The sequence below is a fragment of the Nicotiana tomentosiformis genome, chromosome 4 (assembly GCF_000390325.3).
Source record: "Nicotiana tomentosiformis chromosome 4, ASM39032v3, whole genome shotgun sequence".
Classification (NCBI taxonomy): domain Eukaryota; kingdom Viridiplantae; phylum Streptophyta; class Magnoliopsida; order Solanales; family Solanaceae; genus Nicotiana; species Nicotiana tomentosiformis.
In genome coordinates this window covers 6,816,860-6,837,306 of record NC_090815.1, presented here as the reverse complement: position 1 = coordinate 6,837,306, position 20,447 = coordinate 6,816,860, and the positions used below count along the sequence as shown (strand labels likewise).

Sequence of the window (20,447 nt, the reverse complement as noted above, 5' to 3'; positions counted from 1 at the left end):
GAGGGGGACCGTTTAATAGCGCGGTTTACAGTGGCATTATATATATATATATCGCTCTTTTAAAAAGCGTTATACTTTAACGGCCAAAACTCCGTTAAAGTATAGCGTTCTTTAAAAAATCGCTATATATAAAAATGTCACTTTTTTTTTAAACACACATTTTCATCACACTTGTGCTAAAAAAAAATCACAAATGGATTCTGGACTCCAGAGAGGTAAAACCTACAAACGGTGCTAATTTCAATGTATATATCTGTCCTTTATTGGCCGTTTGGTGCGAGTACTAGTTGGGAAATTTGAAAATAACAAAATGAATAAGGACAAGGAGAAAACTAAGTTTTGCACAGCGACAAACAAGTCAATAGAAAAATTCACTAATACTAGAAAAAATGGGATGTGATTAAATAAACTTGGTACATACATCAGCAGGGCAGCTTTATTAAAGAATGAAAGATTACTACTCCCTCCATGCCAATTTATATAAAAATATTTGGCCCCACACAGAGTTTAAAAAATAAAGCAAGTTTTTTGAAACTTATGTGGCTGGAAATCATTTTTCTTTTTGGACTGGTTAAGAAGAAAAGAGCGTCACATAAATTGAGATTTTAGCCTCCTTGACCTGTGTGTATTAACTAAGCAAAGAAAGATGATAGTCATATTTAGGTTGTGAGATCAATGAGTTTTGAATACCCGATGGTTGACAAGAAGAAAGAGATATCCGGGCAGTCCAAACGATATTCTTATTCCTTAGCATTTTGTTTGTTTAGATTGCAAAGAAATGGAAAGGCAAGGGTAGAGAAACACAAAGTAAACTCTACATATTCCTCCCATACAAACAAAGTACATGAATGTAAAATGGGTGGCCAGTGTACTAAGCACCCGCTATGTGCGGGATCCGGGAAAGGGCCGGACCACAAGGGTATATCGTACGTAGTCTTATCCTGCATTTCTGTAAGAGGCTGTTTCTACGGTTAAAACCCGTGACTTCCTGGTCACATAACAGCAACTTTACCAGTTACGTCAAACTGGCCAACAAAGTACATGAATGTAAAATGACAGAAAAGTGTTTACTATATTTACTTAAGATGGTACAGGGAAATGTAGAGTAGGAACAAGATGCAAACTTGAAGTCTTGAAAAGAGTCATTCCAAATGTTTCATTCATATCAACATCTTCTGGTTTCATTTCTTGAGGTAGCTTCCAATCAAAGTGATAAAGCATAGCTGCTAATGAAAGTTCCAAGTTTAACATTCCAAATGAAATTCCAGGACAAATCCTTCTTCCAGCGCCAAACGGAATAAACTCAAAATCATGACCTTTAAAATCCACTGCTACATTCTCAAACCTTTCAGGCTCAAAATTTTCAGGATTTTCCCAACTTTTTGGATCCCTAGAGATTGCCCAATAGTTGATAAAAACTCTAGTATTTGCTGGAATTTCATAGTCGTCGATCGTGCAATTTTCCAACGACTCTTTTGGGAGCAAAAGGGGTACAGGTGGATGAAATCTTAGTGTTTCTTTGATCACCATTTTGATGTAACTTAGTTTGTGTAGATCATTCTCTTCTATTGTTGGCTTCCCTTTTACCACATTTCTGACCTCTTTTTGTGCTTTTGTTAGTACTTTTGGATTCTTGATCATCTCTGTCATTGCCCACTCCACTGAATTTGAAGCATTTTCACTTCCAGCTACAATCATCTCCTTTAGTTTTGCAAAGGGAAGGAAACAATGTTAGTCAGTGTGGAAAAAGATTTAAGTTATACATACAGACATGATTTTTACACAATCAGTAACAAGGTACTTACCATTATAAGTTACTAATTAATACTATTAAATAGAGTTACCTAATGTGACCTAAAAAGGGCAACTAGTGCACTGAGTTCTCGCTATGCGCGGGGTCCGGAGAAGGACCGGACTACAAGGGTCTATTGTGCATAGCCTTATGCTGCATATATATAAGAGGTTATTTCCAGGGCTCGAACCCCTGACCTCCTGGTGAGATTACAATAATTTTACCACTTACCCTTTAATGTGACCTGATTATGTAAATATCATTTGCAGCGTCACTACATGGAACGTAAACTCTTAAAAAAATCAGGATGTGGGAGCATGTTTACCAGTAAGATAGACTTGATGTTGTCAATAGTCAAAGGCACTTCAAGTTCTTCATTTTCCATAATCCTAAGTAGAACATCAAGTAAATCCTCGTGCTCCGGCTTGATTCTTTTGTTTCTTTCAGTATGCTCGTCGATGATTTTGCTAATTATGCTATCCGTCTCAACGAAAATCTTCTGTATCCGCGATGTCATGCCTGTGACAAGAGCAACAAATGATAGAGAAGGAAAGAAATCACCAATCTGAAATCCACTTACCAATACTGTTCCTTCTTTAGTTGCAGCCCTGAATCTCATTTGATCATCCGCTTTACTTCCAAATGTGATTCTTGTAGTTATATCATGATTTAAAGCAAACAACATTTCAGCCAAGTTAATAGGTTTTCCACCACAAGAAGACGCGATAGATTGAAGAAACAGATTCAACTCCTCGCGTCTTGCAGACGCGAATGAGTTGACTCTCTTTGAGCTAAGAAGCTCAAGGATGCAAATTTTTCTTAGTTGTCTCCAATATGTACCATAAGGTGCAAATGCAATATCGGTATAATTGTAGCCCAAGATTTTTGGGGCGACTAATTTAGGCCGGCCTGCAAAGGCAAGATCATTAGTTTTCAAGATTTTCTCAGCAGCATCAGCAGAGGATACAACAATTGTTGGCACCATTCCAAGTTTTAGGTACATTAAAGGACCATATTTTAAGGCCAAATCCCTTAATTTTTTGTGGGGTGTTGGAGTCATTAACTGGTTTAAATTGCCAATAAAAGGCAATTTTGCTGGACCAGGTGGAAGCTTGGATTTTTTCTTCAAACTCCAGAGTTGTAAGAAGAGGATTATAAAGGGGAATATGGAGATTTTGATTAGCTTCAATAGACTGAATTCTTCAAGAAAAACTGATTCCATCTTTTTATGTTTTCTTGTGTCTGAAATGAATTGAGTATTTGTCACAAGTTCAGTGATAATATGCCTATTTATTGAAGGATTCATCTACTTTTTTGGAATCTTCATAAAAAAAAAAAAAAAAAAAGTAGTCCGGTGTACGAAAGCAGAGACGAATCTAAAATTTAAACTCGATGGGTTCAACCTTTAAGGTTCTTAGTATTGAACTCATTATATCTTTAAAGTTTTGGGTTCATACCTACAAATTATTGCGATTTCAATGAAATTTTTACATACAAATTTAAGTTCCATATCGAAAGTTATGAATTCAATTGAACACATTGCTATAAGACTATATCTCCTCTAGTACGAAGCATCCCCAGATTTCGAAAAAGGGCCGCATCCCAACAAACCAATAAATTAGCAAAATGTTAGTATCTGCTAGCTTATTCTAATGTGATGTTTTTACATTAGAATATATAAGAATATTAGGTGCTAGCCATCAAGTTAGACTTACTAGCAGCCTAAATTTTTTTCCAGAATCTCTTTCATTAAAGAGTGGTAGATATGTGTATAAATGTATTGGATATGTAGAGTTGTGGACAAATTTAGGGACATTATTGGTTCTCTTTTTCGATTGCTCGGCTTACCAGATTGATCAGTGGTTTTCCAATTTAAAGTTTAGGGATTTCTCTGATGTTACAAAGTTGAACAAAAAAGGGAAATAAAACACTTGGTAATAATTGAATAACTACCCATTACAGTTAGGGATGCTTATCAGGTAATTATGCTTAACGGTTCAGCTTATCGGATTATAAATATAGTAGTCCTCTATCCATCCAATAAGACAACGAGCGGATTGGTAATGGATTAACGATTATCGGCGATTATCGGCTAAACCAAATATTTTTTTTTTGATCAATCAAATACCAAACGGCCAAATGCATACTTCAAACTGCATCTGTTAGTTTTTGAACAATTAATACCATTAGCATTGTTATCCACAAAACAATTAGAAAACCCCACTTACTGACACACTTCAAACTCTAATTATAAGTGAAGTAATGAAATAAACCCCACTTAAGTAAAATAGCCTAGAGAGGAATTCAATTCATGTCCACTCATAATTCATGAGAAGACAGAGACGATTGCCATTAGCTACGGACAGTTCTATCATTCTAAATACAACTAGTTATGCAATAATGTAGTAATAAGTTTATATACATATGGGTAAAAGTGTAAATATAAAATTCTTAACGGGTTAACGGTTTACCCGATAAGAAAATTGAGTAATCTGCCCCCAAACCGTTAAGTTGTTAATTATAAAATCTCAATCCGTTCACCATCCATTACCCCGATAATCCGACACCAATAAGCCAACAAGCCATTGGTTCGATTCGGTTAACGGTTTCGGTTCGATTTTGAACGGCCCTAGTTATAGCAGTAGTTCCTTCGGTCAAACATTATTTTTCTTCAAAGAATTTTGCACCTCTTAAAAAGACATTAAAATGTCTAAACTACCCTTTATCTCTTCTTAAATATCTAAACTAATCAATGCTTTACTATTTGGAATAGCAAGGGTATTTTTAGAAAAATAATACTCCCACAGTTTCAATTTATATGAACCTATTCCTTTTTATTTCGTGCCCAAAAAAATGACATTTTTCCATTTTTTAAAATAATTTACCTTATGCAATGATTTATAGTCACACAAGATATATGTGCCTCATTTTAAACCACATGTTCAAAAATATTCTCTTTTTTCTTAAACTCTGTACCAGTGGCGGAGCCACATGCACTCAATAGGTGTCAACCGATACCCCTTCGTCCGAAAATTATATTGTGTAGCTAGGTAATTTTAAAAAAAATATGTATATACATACTATGTATTGACACCCCTTGACTTCTTGGTGAGTTTATTTCTTTATATTTTGACTCCTCTTAATGAAAATTCTGGCTCCGCTAAATCAAATAGGTTCGTAATAAATTGCTTGTTGTTTTTCTAAAATGTCTGAATAATTTAGATAAATTTTCTTTACCAAAAACGACTAATATTATTGAGACTACAAGAGAAACATGCTCTTTAGCAGAGAGAAGAAAAGTAGAATTATGCCAAAATCTTCAATATTAAGTGTCATCTATATCTATATCTATATCTATATCTATCTATATTATATTAAAAGTACGAAAGCCTTTAGCTAAATGCTGTTCGCTTTTTTACCCTTTAAACATAGAGTTTACATCGGATAAAATAGCCATTTAATAATTTTTTCCTAATAAATAGGAATAGTCATTTAATTTTTTTCTTAATATTTAAAAATAATTATTTAATTATTGTCCTAATATTTAGGACTTTAATTTTCAATTCTAGAATTCATACACTTTCAACTCCATTTAAATTTAGGAATATTAGATAAGCACGTTCAATTACAAACTAAGACAGTTTCGACAACTTTCGATTTAAGAGTATGTTTTCTTTCTTTTTCTTCTAACTTTTGTAGACCTCTTGCCTTTTATTTTATTAGAATATTTTTGAGGTTAGTTCACAATCTTTTCAAATATACAATTTTAAGAGTACAAATCATCTCACTAAGTAATATTAAAGCTTTTACCATTCTATACGTGAAAACAAAATAGTAAAAAAAAAATTGAGGTTACAATTCGCCGAAAATCATTTACATTTGTTTATGAAAGTAAAAAATAAATACAACAAAATAAGAAATCATAACAAATTAAAAAATTAAAAAGCAAAAATGTTTTTGTAGGTTTTATCATAAAAATATTTTTAGAAAATATAAACAATTAAAATATTTTTTTAATCAAATTGGATTTACTTTTAAAAAGTTTTTATTTAAATGAGAACTGATTATAAGTACACAAAGAAAAACAAAACGTTACATATGTGGGAATTGATGAAAAGAATAAATTCTAATTTTGATCTTTACATGAATTTCATATTCTAAGTCCTTCCATGATAGTAACAACGTTGCCCTTTCATAATCAAACAATTGTAAGTAATACTAATACAATCATATACTCTTACTTTCCATGGAAAACAACATTCGGATGCATCCGAATGAAGAATCTGAGATGTATGATTATCTGTTCTGACAAAAAAAGAATTGTAGATTTATCATACTATAGCGGTTGAATTAATCCACTTTTTTCATAATAATTTACTTTTGCAATAATATTTTATTCTTTTCAAATATGTTGGAAACAATTCCTATATAGTATTTTTTAAACAATCGAACAATCTGCATTTTTATCATGAGAAAAAAGATGTCTTTTGAAAGTTAGTTGACCATATTTTTATCTTTTTAGAATGAATTTCAAAACATGGGATACACGCGTAACGCGTGTACTCTAATACTAGTACTATATTAAAAGCACAAAGGCCCTTAGCGAAATGTCGTTCATCTTTTTTACCTTTAAAAAATAGATTTCACATTAGACAAATTTGGCATTTCATTATATTTCTAATTTTTAGGACTTTTAAATTAACTAATTTTTTTATTAAATATTTTCTTATTTACGTGTAATAAACATGCAACTCCTTCTATGATTAAAATATTTATAACAAATAATATCTCAGTAATTTAATATTACTTTAAGTTTAAAATTCTTTTATCAAAATTGTAAAGAACACGTAATAAGCACGCAACTTTAATTTATATCTGTTTATCTATCTTTCTCTACACACACACACACACACATATATACACCAAAGTAAATTGAAAATGAAAAAATTATAATTAAGTGTTGAAAAAGTTATATAATTAAGTGTGGTTTTGAGATTATGTTATTAAAATCCTACTCGTTACTCTCTCTCTCTCTCTCTCTTATAAAATTGTGTTATTAATGTTTTAGCGAGTGGAGAAAATAATTACAAAATGATAAATTATATATATATATATATATATATATATATATATATATATATATATATGTTGCGATCCCAAATTTCCCTCTGTGGGATGTCGTGATGGCACCTAATATCTATCTATATTATTATAAAAGCACAAATAATTTATGTTAAATGTTGAACGACAAAAATATTCCCAAAATATTGATCGATTTTTATAACCTTAAATATTTATATAATTTAAGAATATAACTGTAAATCACCTAAGACTAGAATTCTTTTCCATTTAAACTATCAGTATACGGTAAAAGGTTATACCTGTATAAATTTCTTTGTTGTATTGGCGGTTAATAGGTGAAGGCTATATAGACCGACAGTGAGTAACAAATTATACAAATAATCAGTTATCTAATGTAGTAGGAGTAGTTATTTTTGTCCAAAGAGAATTAGGACAAAATATGTTTATTTTATTTTTATTATCTTTATGTTGTTTGTTAAAAAATAAACAAAGAAGAAGATATTGTCTCTGTAATGACCCAATCGATCATTTTAACTTTTAGAACTCCGTTCCCTAAAATAAAACTTCCCGTATATGCTTGTAATGATTTATGACTTGCGGGGATGGTTGGTTCGGGATTTGGAAGTGTTTGGGGGTGAAACCGGAATACTTCGTTCCTTAAGTTGGCCTTAAAGTGCTAAGTTTGACTTCGGTCAACATTTTGAGAAAACGACCCCGGAATAGAATTTTGATGATTCCAACAGCTCCGTATGGTGAGATTTCTGCATGTTTCTTTTATTATTAGCAGTGTTCGAAGGTTTTGGAACGATTTGGTTCGATATGGGGTTTAATACTAGTACTTGGTTGGTTTTGGAGTAGTTACTATGATCAGGAATGGTGCCACGAGCATGCGAGTTGGGTAAAATGTTAGGTAATTATATCCGTGGTTATAGTTATGGCTCGATACAGCTCGTTCAGAATTATGTAGTGTGTAGATGTGAGATTCGGGTCTTAAAAAAACCTTCATCTATATTGTGTTATACCGGGTTAGTTGGTTCGGGTCCGGAGTGGTTTCGGAGTGAATTGAGACACTTAGTCTCTTTAGTAGAAGCTTAAGTTGGAAAAGTCAACTGGACGTTGACTTATGTGTAAACGACCTCGGATTTGAATTTTGATGGTTCCGTTAGCTCCGTTAGGTGATTTTGGACTTGGGAGCGTGATCGGAATGAGATTTCGAGGCCCGTGGTAGAATTAGGTTTGAATTGGTGGAAGTTAAAATTTTGGCGATTTTGGTCGATAGTGGAAATTTTGATATCGGGATCGGAATGGAATTCCGAAAGTTGAAATAGGTTCCTGGTGTTATTTTTGATTTGTGTGTAAAATTTGAGGTCATTCGGACGTGGTTTAGCGGGTTTCAGCATTGTTGGTGGAATTCGGAAGTTTAGAAGTCCTTAGGCTTGAATTCGAGTGTAATTGGCTGTTTTGATATTGTTTTGAGTGATTTGATGATTTGTCTAAGTTCGTATGATGTTGTGGGTTATGTCGGTATGTTTGGTTGAGGTTCCGAGGACCTCGGGGTGATTCCGGGTGATTAACGGAACAAGTTTGGAAATTGGAGGAATTGCTGAAGTTGAACTCAGCTGTCATAATCGTACCTGCGGATATCTCATCGCAGGTGCGAGCCCGCAGAAGCAAGCGGGTGATCGCAGATACGAGATTGGAGGAGATGGGCAGAAGGCGCAGGAGCGAGAAGGTTGTCGCATCTGCGAGCCCGCAGGTGCGAGACCTGAGGCGCAGATGCGGAGAGGAAGAATTTGGCTTGCGTCGCAGAAGCGGAGGGAGATGCGTAGGTGCGCTTTCGCAGGTGCGAGATTAGGCCACAATGCGGAACCTGGGATCTTAGGTGAGTTCCGCACTTGCAATGGAAATTCCGCAAGTGCGGCGTCGCAGAAGCGGAAAAAGGGACCGCATGTGCGGTTTCACTGGGCAGATGCATAAATTGAGGACTTCGTGATTTTTTCTCATTTCCACCATTTTCTATTCGGACTTTAGAGCTTTAGGGGAAATATTTGAAGGGGAATCAAGGATATTCACTGAGGTAAGTTACTTGAGCTTTATTATCACTAGCTATGGTGTTTTTTCGTTGTTTTCCCACCTAAATAGTAGGAGTTTTGAAGTGAAATAAGGGGTTATGACTTGGGATTTTGGATAGTGTAATTGAGGATTTGAGGGACCAAATGATGTCGGATTTTGATGAATTTCATATGGTTAAACTCGTGAGTGACTCGTGAGTGAATGAACTTTCGGATTTTGTGACTTTTGTCGGATTTTGAGACGTGGGCCCGGGGGTCGGATTTGAGTCGATTTCGGGTTTTGGGTCTAATTTAGTAGTTTACTTGTGGAATTGATTCCTTTAGCATATATTAATGGTATGATATGTGGCTTGATTCGGGACGCCCGGAGGCCGATTCGAGAGGCAAGGGCATTGTGGAGTACATATTTGCTCGGATTGAGGTAAGTAATAGTTTTAAATCTGGTCCTTAGGGTATGAAACCTCAGATTGTTTTGTGTCATGCGATTATTTTGGAGGTGACGCACACGCTAGGTGAAGGGCGTGTGGGCGTGCACCGAGGGGATTGAGACTTGGTCCGTCCCGTGAAACTGTAAAGTTGAATAACTTATTGTTAGCCATATGCTCTCTATGTGTTGAAGAAATTTAACTGTAAATCATGTTTAGATTATGTGTTGGCATTGTAGAGACCCACAAAGGTCGTTTACATGTTGAATTATCTGCTAAATTATTATTTTGTACTCAGTCACAGTTTACTTGTTATTTTATCTCAGTCTCTATTGTTCATTATTTGATGCATCATATCATTGCTGCATCGGCTGATTTCATGATTATTGAGATCCCGAGAGTCTGGAGAGAATTATGACTGAGTGAGGCCGAAGGCCTGATTATGAGATATTATACTATAGCACGCGAGTTGTCCGTGCAGCACGTGAGTTGTCCGTGCGGATCCTTATATTATACTATAGCACGTGATATGTCCGTGCAGCACGTGAGTTATCTGTGCGGATCCAGATATTTATACTATGGCACGTAAGTTGTCCGTGTTTATAGCGCTTGGGCTGTAGGAGCCCCTCTGGAGTCACCCCCAGTAAGTGCGGGTACCTATTGAGTGTGAGTGCTGAGGGCCGAGAGCTGAGTGTTTGAGCTGTTGTGACGAGTTGAGTGACTGTTGCCCTGAGAGGTTGTACTTGCTTTTCATTTGTGGTTGCACTTAGTTGCTATCTGTTTTTGTTGTGAAATGTTTCTGAAGGAGTTTATATCCGGATTATATGAACTTGAACTGTATAAAATTGATTTGACTTAAACTGCTGGATTGGAAAGCATGTCTATTCTTTGCTGGAATTACTGAAAATGATCTATAATTGTGTAGCTCGTCACTATATTCAATTCTTTATTTATTATTGTTACTTACTGAGTTGGTTGTACTCATACTACATCCTGCACTTCGTGTGCAGATCCAGGTATTTCCGAACATAGCGGGTGTTGATTCTTTCGCGCAGTTGATTTTCCGAAAATTCAGAGATAGCTGCCGTGTTTCGCAGACCTTGTCTCTCCTTCCCTATCTCTTTATTTACTGTATTTGGTCTCAGACTATTATAGACCGTATTTTCCAGACTTGTATTCATATTAGATGCTCATGTACTCAATGACACCGGGTTTTGGGAGTATTTATATTTGTACTTGTGAGATTTCTTCCGCTAAATTTAATCATTATGTTTTCAAATTTAAAAGATATGTGATTTATTGAGATTATCGGCTTGCCTAGTATTAAGATAGACAACATCACGACGAGTGCAATTTTGGGTCGTGACATGTTGTCGGACCCTTGTTAAATTTACGGTGACATAGAATCACCCACGAGTATATGTGAAATAATGCACTCAGTAATTTAATGTCATCAGAATAATTCTTGGCACGTTCGAGGACGAACGTATGTTTAATAGGGGGAGAATGTAACGACCCGACTTATCATTTTAAGAATCTATGCCCCATTCAGCTACTTAAGGTCCTGAACAACTTCGTAATACGTATTATGACTTGCTTGTGTGGTCATTTGATTTTCGAAAGATTCAGAATTTAAATTGAAAGAACAATTTTTATTTTTTGAAGCTTAAATGAAAAGAGTTGTCCGGATGTTGACTTTTGAGCAAATGACTCAGGAATGAAATTTTGATAATTCCAATAGGTCTGTATGATGATTTCGAACTTGGGCGTATATTCGGGTTGAGTATCAGGTGGTCCGGCAGTATTTCAGCGCCTATTACTGAAGGTTGGCATTTTTAAAGTTTAAGAATTTTCTAAGTTTGGGTTGAAGTGGATTTTGATGTTATCGATGTCCGTTTGGGATTCTGAGCCTAGGAATAGCTCGGCATGATGATTCTTGTGGAATTGATCCCTTTAGCCTTTATTGATTGTGTTGTATTACTTGTGGCTAGATTCAGGACGTTTGGAGGCCGATTTGAGAGGCCTCATCACGGAGTAGGATTTTGCTCGGATTGAGGTAAGTAACAGTCTTATATCTGGTTTTGAGGGTATGAAACCCTGAGAATTTGTATGATGTGAATATTTGGAGGTGACACACATGTTAGGTGACGGGCGTGTGAGCGTGCACCATGAGGGATTGTGACTTGGTCTGTCCCGTGAGACTGTAAAGTCGAATAGCCATTATTATTACTTGGTTTTCCTTGTCTTGAGAAATTGACTGCCTTTCATGTTAGAAACTATGCTTAGGCCATATGATATCACTGTTGGGACCCGCAACAGTCGAATACTTGTTGAATTGACTGTTAATTGTTGTCTTGTACTCAGTCACAATCTTACTTGTGTGTTATATCTCCATTCCCTCTCATTTCTTGTTGATACTTGTTGTATTCTCTGTTTGGACTAATTATTATGATATTCTGTGAGCCCGAGGGGCTGGAGAGGTTAGTGATTGAGATAGGGCATGAGTGTCGGATTGAGAGCTATGTGAGATATATTGGACCGGGCTGCACGCCGCAGCAATATTGGATCGGGTTGCACGCCGCAACAAGCCTTCAGACCATATATGGATCTGGCTGCACGATGCAACAATATATGGATTGGACTGCACGTCGCAGCAGTATTGGGTCGGGCTGCACGCCACAACAATATAGCGCTTGGGCTGTAGGAGCCCCTCCGGAGTCTGAACAACCCCAGTGAGCGCATGTACCTTTGACTGTGGGTATTGAGGCTGAGAGCCGAGTGATTGAGCTGTTGAGATAGATGAGTGACAGTAGCCCTATGAGGTTGTACTTGCTCTTATTTGTTGGTTCACTTCGTTGCTAATTGTTGTTGTTGTGAAATTTTCTGGAGGGCTTATAGTGTTGTACTTGAGCTCGAAATGTTTTGATTTAAAACACCTGATTGAAAGCATGCCTATTTTTCTTGCTGAAATTACTGAAATGAACTGTATTTGTGTAGCTCGTCACTGCTTCTCAGTTCCTTGTTTAATTCTGTTACTTACTGAGTTGGAAGTACTCACGTTACTCCCTGCACCTTGTGTGTAGATCCAGGTGTGACCGGACGTGGAGGTCATTAAGTTCGTGAGCAGTTAATTTTTCGGAGATTTACGAGGTAGCTGGCGGCGTTCGCAGACCTTGTGCTCCTTTGTTATTATCTTTCTTTCTTTGTATTGATATCTAGACACAGATTATTGTAGACACTATCTTTTGGATTGAGAGTCTAGTTGCTTATAACTTAGTGACACCCCGATGTCGGGCTATTTTTCCGCACTTATATTTTATTTGGGTTTTACCCCCGTATTTATGTTAAACTCTGGTTATTTTAAATGTCTTAATTCATTTTTGTTAAATTTTGAAAGTGTTTTGGAAAGGTCGACTTGCCTAGTACCACGATAGGCGCCATCACAACGGGTTAGGTTTTGGGTCGTGACAAGTTGGTATCATAGCCTAGGTTACATAGGTCTCACGAGTCATGAGCAAGTTTAGTAGAGTCTTGCGGATCGGTACAGAGACATCTGTTCTTATCTTTGAGAGGCTGCAGAACCCTTAGGAAACTCCACATTCTTGAATTCTTGTCGAGCAAATCTGTTGATTCTGGTTACCAAACTTCTGTTGTTTCATTCTCTCATAGATGGTGAGGACTCGCACTATCGGGCAGGAGGGCCAGCCACCAGTACCACCAGCCAGGGTCGCGAGAGGCCGAGTCCGCGGTAGAGGCCATAGTAGGGGTAGAGGTGCAGCGCTTACAGCAGCCGGGGCAGTACCTGCAGACCCCCGAGTTGTTCCTAATCAGGACCAGGTCCCAGTTGTAGATGTTCCAGCGGGACCAGGTTAGGCACCACTTGTGCCTATTGTGATTCCTGGCTTTCAGGACGCCCTAGCTCAGATTCTGACAATGTGTACTGGCCTTGCTCAGGCAGTCTCTATTTCGACGGCCGTAGCCACTTCTCAGGCCGGGGGAGGCACTCAGACTCCCGCACACCCGAGCATGTTGTTCAGGGACTCCAGACACCGGGGGGCACTACCAGCCCAACCGGTTGCAGCTGCTCAGGACTATGTGGTTCCTGCTATGCTTGAGGATGAGCAGCGTAGATTGGAGAGGTTTGGGAGACTCCAGTCTCTATCTTTCAATGGTGCAAAGGGTGAGGATGCACAAGGTTTCTTGGATAGGTGTCAGAGGATACTCCGTACAACAAGTATTCTGGATACCACTAGGGTCTCGTTTACTACTTTTCAGTTCTTTAGGGCTACATTCAATTGGTGGGAGGCTTACGAGAGGCGTAGGCCGGTCGGCGCAGCACCCCTTACTTGGCAGCAGTTCTCTGTTATCTTTTTGGAGAAGTTCGTGCCTTAGTCCCGCAGAGAGGAGCTGCGCAGACAGTTTGAGCAGTTTCATCAGGCTGATATGTCTGTGACGCAGTATGAGATGCGCTTCTCAGAGTTGGCTTGTCATGCTATCTGGTTGGTTCCCATAGACAGTTAGAGGATCAGGAGGTTTATAGATGGCCTCACTTTTCAGTTGTGGTTGCTTATGACCAGAGTGAGTGTCTGGTGCTACTTTTGATGAGGTTGTTGACATTGCTCGGTAGATTGAGATGTTTCACGGTCAGGAGAGGGTTGAGAGGGAGGCCAAGAGGCCTCGTGGACAGGGTGGATTTAGTGGTACTCCTTCTGGGGGTCAGTTCCAGCACGATAGAGGCCATCCATTCAGACATGCTCAAACAACTCACCTAGTTCACCATGGTGCATCATCTGGCCATGGTTCTCACAGTTATCAGTAGGGCTGTTCATGTCTTGGTTCCCTTCTAGCGCATAGTTCTTCTCGTGCTCTATCGGGTCAGGGTTCATTTATGCCGGGTCCTTCTGCTAGTTATCCCGGTGCTCGGGGCTCCCTTCAGTCCCCAGCACCAGCACTGGGTATTGCTATAAGTGTGGGGAGTTTAGTCATATGAGGAGAGACTGTCCCCATCTAGTGGGAGGTCCCGCTCCACAGAGGAGCTAGTCTATGTCATCAGCATCAGTTCCTCAACCACCCACCCAGTCAGCTAGGGGTGAAGCTTAGTCAGCTAGGGGTCGCCCGAGAGGGGGAAGCAGATCAGGGGGTGGCCAGGACCGTTTCTATGCCCTCCCTGCCAGACCAGATTCTATTGCTTCAGATGCTGTGAAGGTATTGTCTCAGTTTGTCACAGAGATGCCTCTGTATTATTTGACCCTAGTTCCACTTATTCATATGTTTCCTCGTATTTCGCTCATTTTCTGGATATGCCCCGTGAGTCTTTAGTTTCATCTGTTTATGTATCTACTCCTATGGGCAATACTATTGTTGTGGACCGTGTATATCGATCATGTGTGGTGACTATTGGGGGTCTGGAGACCCGAATAGACCTTTTGCTGCTCAGTATGGTTGACTTCGATGTGATATTAGGTATGGATTGGTTGTCTCCATGCCATTCCGTTCTAGATTATCACGCTAAGATGATGACGTTGGCAATGCCGGATTTGCCGAGGGTTGAGTGGAGCGATTCTATAGACTATGTACCTAGTAGGGTGATCTCATATTTGAAAGTTCAACGGATGGTTGAGAAGGATTTTCTATCCTATTTGGCTTTTGTGAGGGATGTTAGTGCAGAGACTCCTGCCATTGATTCTATTCCGGTGGTACGTGACTTTCCGGATGTGTTTCCTACAGACCTGCCGGGCATGCTGCCTGACAGTGATATTGACTTTGGTATTGATTTGGTGCCGGACACTCAGCCCATTTCTATTCTACCGTATCATATGGCACCGGCAGAGTTGAAGGAGTTGAAAGAATAGCTTCAGGAACTCCTTGATAAGGGGTTTTTTCGGCCTAGTGTGTCACATTGGGGTGCACCGGTGCTATTTGTGAAGAAGAAGGATGGTTCCATGAGGATGTGCATTGATTACAGGCAGTTGAACAAGGTCATAGTCAAGAACAAGTATCCTTTGCCTCGTATTGATGATCTATTTGACCAGCTCCAGGGAGCAAGGGTGTTCTCCAAGATTGATTTGCGGTCCGGGTATCACCAGCTGAAGATTCGGGATTTGGATATTCTTAACACAACTTTCAGGACCTGATATGGCCATTATGAGTTTTTAGTGATGTCTTTTGGGTTGACCAATGCCCCAGAAGCATTCATGTATTTGATGAATAGTGTATTCCAGCCCTATTTGGACTCATTCGTTATTGTATTCATTGATGACATCCTGGTGTACTCTCGTATCCAGGAGGAGCATGCTCAGCATTTGAGAATTGTATTGCAGAGATTGAGGGAGGAGAAGCTTTATGAAAAGTTCTCCAAGTGTGAGTTTTGGCTCGGTTTAGTAGCATTCTTGGGGCGCGTGGTGTCCAGTGAGGGTAGTTAGATGGATCCGAAGAAGATAGAGGTGGTGCAGAGTTGGCCTAGACCGTCCTCAGCCATGGAGATTAGGAGCTTTCTTGGTTTGGCGGGCTATTACCGTCGCTTTATGGAGGGATTTTCATCTATTGCATCGCCCTTAACCAAATTGACCCAAAAGGGTACTCCATTAAGGTGGTCGGATGAGTGTGAGGAGATCTTTCAGAAGCTCAAGATTGCTTTGACCACGGCTCCAGTGTTAGTTCTGCCATCAGCTTTAGGTTCTTACACCGTGTATTATGATGCCTCAGGCATAGGTATTGGATGCGTTCTGATGCAGGAGGGTAGGGTGACTGCCTATGCCTCGCGCCAGTTGAAGACTCATGAGAAGAACTATCATGTCCATGATCTTGAGTTAACAGCTATTGCTCATGCCTTGAAGATTTGGCGACACTATCTATATGGGGTTCATTGTGAGATTTACACTGATCATCGGAGTTTGCAGCATCTGTTCAAATAGAAGATCTTAACTTGCGTCAGCGGAGGTTGTTGGATCTTCTCAAAGACTATGATATCACCATTTTGTACCATCCCGGGAAGGCTAATATGGTAGCTGATGCCTTGAGTCGCCGGGCAGAGAGTTTGGGGAGTTTAGCATATCTTGCAGTAGGAGAGAGACCCTTGTCATTGGATATTCAGGCCTTAGCTAGCCAGCGTGTCAGATTGGATATTTCGGAGCTGAGTTGGGTATTGGCTTGTGTGTTCTCTAGGTCTTCGCTTTATGACCGTATCAGGGAGAGTCAGTATGATAACCCCACCTGCTCGGTCTTCAGGACAGGGTTCAGTGAGGTGATGCTAAGGATGTGACTACTGGTGATGACGACGTGTTGAGGATGCAGGGCTGGATATGTGTGCCTAATGTAGATGGGCTCTAGGAGTTGATTATTGAGGAGGCCCACAGCTCGATGTATTCTATCCATCCGGGTGCCGCGAAGATGTACCAGGATTTGAGACAGCACTATTAGTGGAGGCGGATAAAGAGGGATATAGTTGGGTTTGTGGCTCGGTGCCTCAACTGTCAGCAGGTTAAGTATGAACATCAGAAACCGGGTGGCTTGCTTCAAAGGTTAGAGATCCCAAAGTGGAAGTGGGAGCAGATCACCATGGACTTCGTAGTTGGGCTCCCTCGGACTTCGAGGAAGTTCGATGATATTTGGGTTATTGTGGATCGACTAACCAAGCCCGTGCACTTCTTTCCAGCTGGTACTACTTACTCTTCAGAGCGGTTGGCTGAGATTTATATCCGAGAGATTGTTCGCCTGTATGGTGTCCCACTTTCCATCATTTCAGATAAGGGCACTCAGTTTACATCACAGAACTATCATGTCCATGATCTTGAGTTAGCCGTTATTGTTCATGCCTTGAAGATTTGGCGGCACTATCTGTACGGGGTTCATTGTGAGATTTACACTGATCATCAGAGTTTGCAGCATCTGTTCAAACAGAAGGATCTTAACTTGCGTCAACGGAGGTGGTTGGACTGAGCTCTACATGGGTCCCCAATTCACCCTGTACTGCTCTCTAGAAATGTGAAGTAAACTGAGGGCCTCTATCTGATATGATAGAAATTGGCATATCGTGCAACCGAACTATCTCCTGAATAGAAATCTGTTCCAACCTCTCTGAAGTATACATAGTCACAACCGGAATGAAATATGCCGACTTGGTCAACCTGTCAACAATCACCCAAACTGCATCAAATTTTCGCAAGGTCCGCGACAACCCCACTACAAAGTCCATAGTAATGCATTCCCATTTCCACTCCGGTATAATCATATGCTGAAGTAGGCCACATGGCCTCTGGTGCTCATATTTAACTTGTTGACAATTTAGACACCTAGCTACATACTCAACTATGTACTCTTTCATTCGTCGCCACCAATAATGCTGCCTCAGGTCATGATACATCTTCGCACCACCTGGATGAATAGAATACCGAGAACTGTGTGCCTCCTCTAGGATCTTTTTCCTCAGTCCATCCACATTAGGAACACATAGACGACCCTGGAGTGGCAGAACACGATCCGCACCAATAGTGACTTCTTTGGCACCACCTCATAGTATCGTTTCTCGAAGAACCATCAAGTGTGGATCATCATACTAGCGAGCCTTGATCTCCTCAAATAGTGAAGACTGGGCCACAACACATGCAAGAACTTGGCTGGGCTCGAAAATATCTAGTCGCACAAGTCTGTTGGCCAAGGACTGAATATCCAAAGCTAATGGTCTCTCCTCTGCTGAATGAAATCCAAACTACCCATACTCTTCGCTTTTCTACTCAAGGCATCTGCAACCACATTTGCTTTGCCCGGATGATATAGGATAGTAATATCATAATTTTTCAGTTACTCCAGCCATCTGCGCTGCCTCAAATTTAGGTCCCTCTACTTGAACAAATGCTGCAAACTGTGATGATCAGTGTAAACTTCACAAGACACCCCATAAAGATAATGCCTCCAAATCTTAAGAGCGTGAACAATCGCAGCTAACTCCAAATCATGCACCGGATAATTCTTCTTGTGGGGCTTCAGCTGTCGGGAAACATATGCAATAACTCGCCCTTCATGCATCAATACACAACCCAAGCCAACATGTGAAGCGTCAAAATACACTATATACATTCCCGAACCGGAAGGCAACACTAACACTGGTGTTGTAGTCAATGCTGTCTTGAGCTTCTGAAAGCTCACCTCACAATCATCAGATCATCGGAACAGAGCACCTTTCTGGGTTAATTTGGTTAAAGGTGCTGTAATAGATGAAAAACTTTCCACGAACCGACGATAATAACCTGCTAAACCCAGAAAACTCCTGATCTCACTCGCCGAAGTGGGACGATGCCAATTCTGAACTGCCTCAATCTGTTTAGGATCAACCTTAATGCCCTTGCCCGATATAATATGCCCCAAAAATGCTACAGACTCTAGCCAGAACTCATATTTGGAGAACTTAGCATATAGTTTTTGTTCCCGCAACATCTGAAGCACTACTCTCATATGTTGCTCGTGCTCCTCCTTACTACGCGAGTAAATCAAAATGTCATCAATGAAGACAATGACAAACGAATCAATATATGGCATGAATACCCTATTCATCAAATCCATAAATGTTGTCGGGGCATTAGTTAAACCGAAAGACATCATCAGAAACTCATAATGACCATATCTAGTCCTGAAAGCAATCTTCGGAACATCCGAATCCCGAATCTTCAACTGATGGTACCCTGACCTCAAGTAGGTCTTAGAGAACACCCTAGCACCCTGCAACTGATCAAATAGGTCATCAATACGCGACAACGGGTACTTTTTCTTAGTAGTGACTTTGTTCAATTGACGATAATCAATGCACATTCGCATCATTCCATCCTTCTTCTTCACAAATAATACTGGTGCACCCCAAGGCGATACACTCGGTCTGACGAACCCTTTGGTTAGTAACTCCTCAATTTGTTCTTTCAATTCTTTCAATTCTTTCGGAGCCATGCGATATGGTGGGATAGATATAGGCTGGGTATCTGGAGCCAAGTCAATACAGAAATCAATATCACGATCAAGTGGCATGCCTGAAAGATTTGAAGGAAATACATCGGAGAACTCCCGAACTATAGGCACTGAATTAATAATCGGAGTCTCTGCAGTAGTATCCCGCACATAGGCTAGATAAGCTAAACAAACCTTCTTAACCATGTGTTGAGCCTTCATAAAAGGAATAACCCGATTAAATGCACTAATAGACGAACCCTTCCACTCCAGCCTAGGCAATGTTGGAATAGCCAAGGTAACAGTCTTGGCATGACAATCTACAATAGCATGATATGGAGATAACCAGTCCATGCCCAGAATAATTTCAAAATCGGTCATCTCAAGCAATAAGAGATCTGCTCTAGTTTCATAACCACAGAATGTAATAATACAGGACCGGTAGATCCGATTCACAATAACAAAATTGCCTATAGGAGTGGACACATAAACAGGAGTACTCAAAGACTCACGAGAAACACCCAGAAACTGAGCAAATAGAGAGGACACATATGAATATGTAGATCCTGGATCAAATAATACGGAGGCATGTTTTCCTAAAATAGAAATAATACATGTAATCACGGCATCTGAGGCCTCTGCATCTGGTCTGGCCAAAATAGCATAGAACCGAGCTGGAGCGCTAATTGGCTGGCCTCCGCCTAGCTGACCTCCACCTCTAGGACGGCCCCTACCCACCTGTCCTCCACCTCTTGGTGGTTGGACTACTGGTAGAGCAACTGGTGCGGTAATCATAGGCTGCTGACCCTGCTGCACTGGCCTACCCCGAAGCCTGGGGCAGAATCTCCGTATGTGACTGGGATCCCCGCACTCGTAATAACTCTTCGGTACAATGGCCTGCTGACTAAGAATTTGGCCCTGGTAACATGAATACCCACTGGAAGAACCCTAAATAGCCGGTGGGCGATAAGAACTCTCTGGTATAGCACTGAAATAAGGTCGCACTAGAGGACCCCGAGGAGGTGGTGGTGCTGGATATGGGGGCCTGCTGAACTGCCCTTTCACGAACTGACCTCTGCCCCCAGACAGAGCATCTCTGAACTCTCCAGAATACCTGAATCGCTTATCTCTCATAACATTCTC

The 20,447-nt window shown here is 40.0% G+C and overlaps 1 protein-coding gene across 1 annotated transcript; it reads right to left on the bottom strand.

The window, feature by feature from the left end:
• Positions 1 to 791: 791 nt before the first annotated feature.
• On the bottom strand, positions 792 to 3,067 carry LOC104090795 (premnaspirodiene oxygenase-like). Its single transcript, XM_009595977.4, has 2 exons — positions 2,118 to 3,067; positions 792 to 1,701 (listed from the first exon to the last, which is right to left on the bottom strand). The coding sequence occupies exons 1-2, from the start codon at positions 3,012 to 3,014 to the stop codon at positions 1,081 to 1,083; spliced, it is 1,518 nt and encodes a 505-aa protein (XP_009594272.1). The 5' UTR covers positions 3,015 to 3,067; the 3' UTR covers positions 792 to 1,080.
• Positions 3,068 to 20,447: the final 17,380 nt, after the last annotated feature.